The sequence below is a fragment of the Brienomyrus brachyistius genome, chromosome 5, assembly GCF_023856365.1.
Source record: "Brienomyrus brachyistius isolate T26 chromosome 5, BBRACH_0.4, whole genome shotgun sequence".
Taxonomy (NCBI): domain Eukaryota; kingdom Metazoa; phylum Chordata; class Actinopteri; order Osteoglossiformes; family Mormyridae; genus Brienomyrus; species Brienomyrus brachyistius.
The window spans coordinates 29291616-29302181 of NC_064537.1; the positions used below are offsets into that span (position 1 = coordinate 29291616).

The window sequence follows — 10566 nt, forward strand, 5'->3', positions numbered from 1 at the left end:
TGTCAGATGTAAAGCCAAGTGACACGCTGCTGATGAGGTGGATTCTAAACGGCCTCGTTTGTGACGAGTCACTCAGCTCTCTGCGTGTTCAATTTCTACTGGTTTTTAAGGATTTATCGTCTTTATTCATTTTCTATATTATGTCCAGCTCTCTTATACAATTACTAAGGAACTTATGTCTTACTCTACTAAAATATATTACTACATGAATGCATCTTTTGATATTTTAATATAGTTTTAATACATTTACTTTAAACATAGTGTACTTTGTGTCCCCATGCTGGGTAAAACATGGGAAGGTTGATAGACAGATTTTTTTTTCAATATAGTTGCAATAATATAGTTACAGAATAAATGTTTGTGACTTTGGTTATTGTATTTTTCTTTATTGTTTCATTTGTAGTAGAGGTATTATAAATCATTGTTACTACTCAAGTAGCATGTTACACTTTTTGTAATATGAAGATATTCAGTACAGTGTACTGAGTAATAGTCTTACTGCATTATTATTATGAAGAACGAAATTTAAGTCCTGTTTTACGTGAATTATTTTACATGATATTGTTCCAAATGTTTCAAATCCACCACCATCATCCCAGTGCCAAAGAAGTCTTCAGTCTCCTGCCTGAATGACTACCGTCCCATCGCTCTGGCACCCATCGCCATGAAGTGCTTTCGAAAGACTCGTCATGTCGCAGGTGAAAAGCAACCTCCCCCGATCACTGGACCCGCTACAGTTTGCCGCACAAATAGGTCAACCGAGGACAGCATATCCACCGCACTTCACCTTTCCCTCTCTCATCTGGACAACAAAGACTCGTACGTGCGACTACTGTTCATAGACTTTAGTTCAGCCTTCAACACCATCATTCCACAAAGACTGTGTGTGAAACTGAGCGGATTGGGACTGAGCACCTCACTCTGCAACTGGATTCTGGATTTTCTCTCAGAGAGGCCTCAGTCTGTCCGAATCGGCAACAGCGTCTCCAGCACCATCAGACTGAGCACAGGTGCTCCTCAGGGCTGCGCTCTCAGTCCACTTCTTTTCACACTCCTGACCCATGACCCATCACAGCTCAAACCACATCATCAAATTTGCAGATGACACGACGGTGGTGGGGCTCATCAGCAACAACGATGAGTCGGCGTATAGAGACGAGGTTCAGCAGCTGTCCACTTGGTGCAGTGACAACAACCTGTCGCTGAATGTGGACAAAACCAAGGAAATGGTTGTCGACTTCAGGAGAACTCGCCCCAGCCACACACCACTCAGCATCCACGGTCCCGCGGTTGAGATGGTAAAAAACACCAAGTTCCTGGGAGTTCACATCTCAGACGACCTCACCTGGACGACCAACACCACCTCCATCACCAAAAAGGCCCAGCAACGTCTCCACTTCCTGAGACGGCTTAAGCGAGCCAACCTCCCACCTCCCACCCTCACCGTGTTCTACAGGGGCACCATAGAGAGCGTCCTGACCAGCTGCATGTCCGTCTGGTTTGGAAACAGCACGGTTTCCAATAACCAACGGCTTCAAAGGATCGTCAAAGCAGCTGGGAACATCATCGGTGCGTCTCTCCCATCGCTGCAAGACATCTTCAACAAGCGCTGCATCAGGAGGGCCTCCTGCATCGTGCTTGACTCCTCTCATCCTTCACACAGACTCTTCACACTTCTCCCATCTGGCAGACGCTATCGCAGCATCAGGACTCGATAGCTTTTTCCCACAAGCCATTAGACTCCTGAACACACTTACCCCCCCACACACACCCGGACTGCTAACAAATTGACTCCTGCACATCTGCACTTTACACACAAACTCTGCTACAAGCATTTTTGCACTTCTGCCACTTATTTGCACATTTTCCATATATAACTATTGTAACCTCCTCTACCTCTATCTCCAAGTATAGTATATATTTTTGTATACCTTATATTTATTTACTTTGTTTACCACGTGCCTATTTGTTACATGTCTTTCTCTCGTCTGCACTGAAAAAAACTGGAGCCACATCATCTCGTCTCTCTATGTACCTGTACAGTATATAGCAAAGATGACAATACCTTGTACCTTGCCAACTATAATCCCAGTTATAGACAAAAAGCTAATTTCTCGCAAGTTTGACTATGAACAGGGCATTTTGTAACTTGACAATAAAGAAAAGAAAATTATACTAAGCAATGTACAATTTTATTGTTCTGGAATATAGTTGACGGCAGGGGCGTCAGAAGCATTTTGAATGTGGGGGGGACACACTGGCATAAAACTAATATTTTATTTTGATAAACCTGACTACATGCCTAGGTGCTTGATTTTATATAACCATGGTAATTGGTCCAAATGAAACACTTGAATTCAATGATTAAGAGGTGTGTCCCAATACTTTTCTCCATAGTGTATATAATCAATACACAGTTGATTACACAGTTGTGGGGGGTCCAAACGAATAATTATGAAATGTGAGGGGGAGACGTCCCCCTCAGATTTAATTGCGGAGACGCCCATGGTTGATGGTGAATTATCAGAACCATGTTAGATGTAAATAAAGTAACGGATCCGGGCTTTAGGGCTCTTCATTAGAAATAGACAATAGGAGAAAAGAACAGAGGTTACAAATTAGATTGAAGAAGGACGGTTACCTGTGTTACTTTTCCAAATAGAAATTGTCAAGAGACCACAAACGTGCTTATTAAAACAATATTGTGAATAGCTTCACAGTAAAACCTTTCCTAAATCCAACAGGTGGGAGTAGAGAGTCATAATCATTTTAGTTTAAACATTTCATGGTTTTTTCACAATATTTGGATTTTCTTGGGCGTTTTTTTCTGTTTGTCCTTTCATATGCATTATATGCGATAAAGCTTATAGCTTGTATGCCATTGTTATTTATTACACTAAGTTTCATTTTAGACTAAGAACTGTGCGTTGATTATATACACAATGGACAAAAGTATTGGGACACACCTCTTAATCATTGAATTCCGGTGTTTCTTTGGATCCATTACCATGGTTGTATAAAATCAAGTACCTGCTGGCTGTAGGCATGTAGTCAGGTTCACAAACATTCGTGAAAGTGGGTCGTTCTGAAGAGCTCAGTGAGTATAAGCACTGGATGCCACCTTTCCAAGAAGACAGTGTGTGATTTTTTTTCCATGCTAGATATTACATAATTAACTGTAAGGGGTATAATTGCAAAGTAAAAGCGTTTAAGAACAATAGAAACTCCACAACACATAAAATACTGTAACAGAGCGAGTTCCCTGAGTGGTGAGGTACATTGTGTGTAAAAGTCGCCAGACTCAGTAACTGCAAAGTTCCAAACTTCTTCTGGCATTAACCCCAGCACAAAAATTGTGCACTGGGAGCTTCATGGAATGGGCTTCCATGGCCGAGCAGCTGCATGCAAGCCTCACATCACCAAGCGCAATGCCAAGAGTTGGATGGAGTGGTATAAAGCAGGCTGCCACTGGGCTCTGGAGCGGTGGATATGTCCTCTGTGACAAATCACGCTTCTCTGTCTGGCAGTCTGATGGATGAGGCTGGTTTTGGCAGATGTGAGGAGAACGTTACTTGTCTGACTAGAAATTGTGACAATTGTAAAGTTTGATGGAGGAGGGATAATGGTATGGGGCTGTTTTTCAGGAGTTGAGCTAGGCCACTTAATTCCAGTGAAGGGACCTCTTGGTGTTTCACCCTACCAAGACAATTTGGACAATTCTATGCTTCCAACTTTGGAGGAACGGTTTGGAGAAGGCCCTTTTCTGTTCCAGCATGACTATGCCCATAGTGCACAAGACATGCTTGTGAAAGTTCGGTGTAGAACGGCTTGACTGGCCTACACAGAGCCCTAATCTCAACCCCATTGAACACCTTTGGGGTGAGCTAAAACAGAGATTGAAAACTAGGCCTTCACATCCACCATCAGTGTCCGGCCTCATAAATGTTCTTCAGAATAGATGGGCAAAAATTCCCACAGTCACTCCAAAATCTTGTGGAAAACCTTTCCAGACGAGTGGCAGCTATTAGTACCAACTCCATATTGATGCCTATGGATTTAGAATAGGCTGTCATAAAAGTTCCTGTAAGTGTAAGGGACAGGTGTCCATATAGTGCAGTTAGATGTCCTGTCCTTTAAAACAAAGCTTTGTAAATAGTAACAGTGGATCTTTCGTCCCTGGTTTAAACAACACAGAAAAATGTATTCGCACAAACAGCAGGTCATTGATACAATTGACAAAACACAGGCTGCTGTTTGCAGAAATTGCTGAGCTGCCCAGTATCTGTGGTGTTTAACATGGAATGGGGTGTTAACACTCCAGTATATCCTGCATATGACAAATTAGAAGCTCTTCTGAGGGGCATAGTGTCCACTCACAGGGCCGGGAGTAACAGGAGACACAGCATGTGTTTTTCTTTTGTTTCACTTACTCCGTGCTTTTCATAAAATAGTATTTTAAAGTTTTCAGTCTAGTTATTCTGACTTCCGTGAGCAGCATGTCCACCTTATGACAAGAGTGTTAGCTACAGCATAAAGAAAGAATTTTCAGTTTTCAAGAGAAGGAACTTCATGTTCATCATGTTCTTCATAAGCGTTCCAAAACCTCAATGCCTTTTATCCTACCTGATAAACAACAGTGACTCAGATCCATTGGCACCTATATTTTATAAAGGAAAATATTTTATGTTATGTACCCAATATGTAATATTAACATGCCGTGTTGAGATAAAAGCTTATAGCATAACTGTGCTCAAGACATTCATGAAAAAGAAGACAGAATTTCCATTTCCATTAACATGCTGTGGAGATGCATCCTGTGTGTACATTATCAATATCTGTGTTTGCCTTATTCTGTCAGGCCCAACGTAAATAGCCGGTTATAAAATCAAGTGATGTCAGAGGACCTCTCTCTCCCTTCCTCAAAATGTGAGGATACGCCCAATTTCAGGCTTTTAAATGGGAAGCACTGGCATAATGCCCCCATCCTGCCTCTGTGCTCGGTCAACAGACTTGTGTTTGTTCAGCTAATCATGAATTATCATCCTCTTTCCTCCGTAGTCTTTCGTCTCCTCAGTGGAGGTTGGCTTGGTTGTTTACCTGTTCCTTGTGGGGATTCTCTCTCCATCTTCTCAGTTTGAAAGTTTATTTCATTGTCCCTTTAAATAAACAAATGTTCTTCCTGTTTGGGTCCAGGAGGTTCCCCTACCTTATTCCCTATGTTTACCGAGACCCACCCGTTGATGAGTGGTTATAGAAGGAGAGTTAAGGATGGATGTACAGAATGCATTTTTCCTTGTGTTACTGTGGTTTTGTTATAGAACTTCAAAGAGAAGTGCCTTTAATGAACAACAACAACTGAAAATAATGTTTGCTTTATTTTAGAAAGTAACATCAGAAAACATAAATAAGAAGAAACAATTTTTCCTACACATTTTCATACCACAGTTATTAATATGAAATATAAAATCAAAAGAAAACAGACCATACTGTATGTGTTGTATTATATTTGGTTAAAGCTGTTTTTCTGCAGCAGCATACATGGCAAATATGATGGCTTTACAGTTTGTAGCATAAAAATGCAAGTTTTGATCCAAGTTAAAAATTAATTCATGAGTCACAATCAATCAATAATTGTCCCTTTTCTGTAACACATATATATTTTCACCATCTTTATGTTCCATTTTAGCAATTGACATGCGTCAACATTTAAGTGGATTTCCTTGAAGATCAAGAAGGTGGGAGTCAGCTGTACTAACCCCTGATTCTCTTCTGGCTCTGATATGCTGATCACTGGATCAGCTCAGTATAAGAAGTATCTGATCCTGCCTCACAGCTCCTGGCTGCACTCTGTGGTCCAGTTGGCCAAGAGATCACTGAAGTCTGGTGTGCAGGAGCTACTAAGCATACATGGGGGGTTACTGGGATTGGGTTCTCTCCAGAAACTAGGTGGTAAGCGTCGCTTGCACATGGGTAAAATCTGCCCCGTGCCGTTATCAGCTCTTTGGTCCCAGCCCTGGTCACACTGCTGTTCGGGATCCGCATACCTCCGAAGGCCATAGTCAAAAAGTTCAGCCAGCGGCCCCAGATGCTGAAAGTTCTCCTGGCTGCACAGTGCCTCCAGTCCTTTACTCTCTACAGGCATGGACGTGCTACGGGACCCTATATGATCTTCCCGCTGTACTTCATTGCCAGCAGAAACACCCAGGCCACTCTGGGCTATCTTAACAAGGTCTGCATAGTAACGCTCACGACCACATTTCCCCAGGAATGCTCGTTCCTCATAAATGTCACAGGAGTCTGGGTCATCTCCTCGATTCTTCCGTCCAAAGTAACGCTGGATGTCACAGTTAATGAGTTCGGCGAAGTGAAGCAGACGATAGGTGGTTTCGGTGGGGCTGGGGGCAGAGCCTAGGTCCTGCCACTCTGCCTCATTCCCCTTTGTCTGGCAAAATAATCCCCCACCCTCTTCTAGATCCTCAACTTCTACTTCTTGCCCATCCAAGTCATCTTCCTCTTCATCCTCAGTAAAATTTTCCTGAAAATTTATAGGGTAGTAGAAAGGATGTTGGAAGACTGTAGCCTGCTGGAAGTCAGTCAGGTTTCTTATAACCCCTGCAGCCATTTTAAACCCCACTTATCCTGTAAAAAAGAATGCAAATTTATATGGGTGAAAATCAGTCCCATAAAATGAATAGCGTGGGTTAGCATCATATTTCTGAATAAGTAAAGACACATATGTGAGGATGAGAGATTAAATGTTATGGTTACATCCAGTATTAGAGGACCTACTTTTTATGGGAAATTCATGATCTGCAGCATCTAGCACCTAATGGTTAATATCCAAAATATTTATCACTCAAATATTTATTTGTGCAAAAACTTGCAAAACGTGACTGAAAATGCTTTATAAGTCAACGGCACTATAATCTATTTATAGCTCAAATTATGGCATATAACACTAATTTTAAATTTGAAAACGTTATTTAAATGCAGTTGAATTTAGGTAATACGTGTAAATCAATGAATATGTTTGACGTGGCACTTCTAATCTCTAATCTGTTACAGGTGGCTCACTATAATGGAAAGTTCTGCCTGCCATAACTTTAATATAATAAAGAATAATATGTTTACACATTTGTGCTAAATTCTCATGCAACACATTTTTTCCAGAATGCTTGTTCTCATAAATAATACAATGTACACACCACAGTTTAAAGTACTTACTTTACATAATTAAAATATGTAGAAATACATAACGTTGGGTATTAATTACAGATGCAAAGACATTTTCATATAATCATATTAGAATATAATACGGTCATATATGACTTGTAAAGTATATATCTTATTACTTACTTAGCGTTCCTTCTTTCTTACAAAAGTGTTATTAAAACAGGGCTCTTACCACCTACGGTTCCAGCTCCCTCTCACAAGCTGTGCGCCTTCTTTCCAGGTCCTGCATTTATAGTAAAACATGGGGCTGCCTCCCTTTCAAATATTTAAAGGCAGTATTGTCACAGTACACTAGGCAAATAGAGCATTGGTTTGTTTTAGCACCCAGCAACCAGGGAGTAGTGAAGAAACAGAATAAGGGGTGAAAGAGCCGACAGCACCTTAATGGCCTCCTTGCTAGGGAATTGTTGAGTGTTGTTTCACTACAGCCCTCTATTGAACCTGGAGCCGCAGATGCCCATGGGGCTTGTGATGAAGGGCACGTTATCACTGCTCCACAGATCTGTGTGTCTAGTGAAGGATGGGCTAAATAGGCATGAAATTGAATTACACGCTATTTTGACTTTTGGAGTAGGCTCCCTTTTAAAAGAACATAAGGCTTATCTTGGAGTTTCTGCGCGGAGAGCGTCCGTGAACAGTTCTGAATGCTATAGCCTGTAATACGATGTTTCCAAAAGTTGCCAAATCGAAATCCTAAAAAAGGCTCTCCTCAAAGCAAAGTGGTCAGATGCAGTTTTCTGTCTTATAAAAACCAAGCAACGAAAATGAAATCGTCAGTACATTATGCAGGTAATTAATGTACTTATTTCATATGTGCTGTGTGGCGAGAGGAGGTATTCAGAAAGGGTATCATATGAAGGGTAATTTTATGCGTGTCATTTAATGTTTTTTTGGGAGGTAGAATGAACTTTATATAATTAGGTAGCATAGTGTGCGTGGTTCCATTAAGCCTGAAAAGCAATCAGTAGCCTTAAAGCCACTTATGACAGCAATGACCCTATGTAATTCAAATGACCATCATTAGCAAAAATTGAAATGTAAGGATATGTCTAATTACAATGGGGTGATTATTAGCCAATGCTGGAGTAACAGGGTGTCTAATGACCCCGTGCAGCGGACACAGCATATGCCCTGACATATGTTCTGCAGGATTGGCTCTTCTGCATTAATTATAATAAAAGCGGCACAGTGTCCGTCAGCGTGCCTTATCAGCGCATCCTCGTTTGGCTTGGACCGCCTAGCTCCACTTTACCCCCCCACCTTCACGTGCAGGCGGTGCCTCTGCTGAATATTGCTCAAACATGGGGCAAACACTCCAATATTGATTTGGCCACATGAAAATCAATATCTGCAATATGTCAGCCCTTGAGTGCTGAGACAATAAATTACATGCACCATTAGCCGCACAAGCACACGCGCACACAAGAAACTGTGTAGGTAAACTGATCTCCTGCTTTTCACTTGTAAACAGACATCATGTAAACTGTACCCATTTAACATGGCTGATGGACATTACCAAAAGGCAGCAGGGCAACATTCAATGTATTCCAGTTAGAAAAAGAAACACTGAAAGAACTTGACATACATTATGCATCATAAATCATGCACTATGGACTACAAATGTGCAAAACTTGTTTTCACATTGTTTTCTCATTTCAAATACTATTTCAAAAAGCATGTGTCTGTATTTTGTGAGAAATTTGACAGCTCTCTGTCTATCTCTCTCTATATTTATATTATATTATATTATATTATATTATATTATATTATATTATATTATAATAGAGATAATGAACAACATACTGTAGCATTGATTCCTCATCGCAATGACCATTATACCCATAATAATAAACTGTTGATATGGACACAGATAACACAATGTTGTGATTATGGTTCCATTCTTAGATATTGTAGCCTGTAATAAGCTTCTCTACGCAAATTCCATATGCACATTACTATATCTCAGTAAAATATATACCATTTTTAAATTCTTGGCAGGCTTATTGTATAATTTAACATAAATTAACATAAAAGGTATAAATTAGTTATTCACCAAAATATTATTATTATTATTATTATTGTTTTGCACATTATCTATATACCTCTTCCTGTCAGATCTGAATGTTTTTCATCAACAGAATGCTGGTTATGTACTGTACAGTACAGATCACACATGATACCTATTTCTGCTAGCGAGATTCATTTGAATCATGCATTTTAACACTTTGCATGCATGTTTTATTAAATACATACAGCTTCATAAACTTCACATTTCTGTTGCAGTACAATGATGAACATGTACAAAGTTTCTTCAATATAAATATCAATCGATATCTATATGAGGTTTAGCTGCAAAAAAAAAATCAATTTTACTGATATAAATGAAATGAGTACACTTCACTATTTATATATAAAGTATATACATCATTATACAGTATATACATCATTATATAATCCATCCATCCATTTTCCAAACTGCTTATCCTACTGGGTCACGGGGGGTCTGGGGCCTATCCCAGAAGCAATGGGCACGAGGCAGGGAACAACCCAAGATGGGGGGGCCAGCCCATCGCAGGGCACATTCACACACCATTCACTCACACATGCCCTCCTACGGGCAATTTAGTAACTCCAATTAGCCTCAGCATGTTTTTGGACAGTGGGGGGAAACCCGGAGGAAACCCCACGACGACATGGGGAGAACATGCAAACTCCACACACATGTGACCCAGGTGGAGACTTGAACCCAGGTCCCAGAGGTGTGAGGCAACAGTGCTAAAAACCATGCTGCCCCCGCATTAGTAATCAATCAATGTTAAAATACTTCTTCTTGCTGTGTTTGTTAGCTTGTTCACATTGTATGCACTTTTTAGTTGCACAAGATCTATAAATAAATGTTGATATATAATGTGTCAGCTAGTGTAGTGAAGGACTTTCCAGAAGCTGTCAAACTCATAAACAGTCCCATACGCCATAATTTTCTTATGTGCATAACAGATTACAGTACAGACTCTTTTCATGTGTAATAACAATGAATGTTTATACTCATATTATTAACATTATTGTACTTTTTAACATTTACCCGTAGTTTTTGCACTATTTATATGTTTTTATTGGAGTGAATGTCTGTTTATAGATTATAGTGGCGTTTTGCGGGACCTCTGGCCTAATGAATTTGCGGTGGACACACTTCTCTAGCTGCTCGTTCCCGGAGCCACGCGTGCCGAGGCTGTAGCCCGGCTGGCGAGCTGCGGGCGTGGTGTGACTGACGGGCGCGCGGTTGATTGGTCGGTGGTCTGCGCGGGCCTTCGGCGCGTCGCCGTGCGCGGAGTT

The 10566-nt window shown here is 40.7% G+C and overlaps 1 protein-coding gene across 1 annotated transcript; it reads right to left on the reverse strand.

Annotated features, from left to right (window-relative positions):
• Positions 1-5505: 5505 nt before the first annotated feature.
• On the reverse strand, positions 5506-6622 carry LOC125742423 (protein PERCC1). The gene has a single exon (XM_049014406.1). It carries the CDS (start codon positions 6620-6622, stop codon positions 5828-5830), a length of 795 nt encoding a protein of 264 aa, XP_048870363.1. The 3' UTR covers positions 5506-5827.
• Positions 6623-10566: the final 3944 nt, after the last annotated feature.

Coding starts and splice junctions, on each gene's coding strand:
- LOC125742423 (XM_049014406.1), bottom strand. CDS start 6,622: ATGGCTGCAGGGGTTATAAGAAACCTGACTGACTTCCAGCAGGCTACA.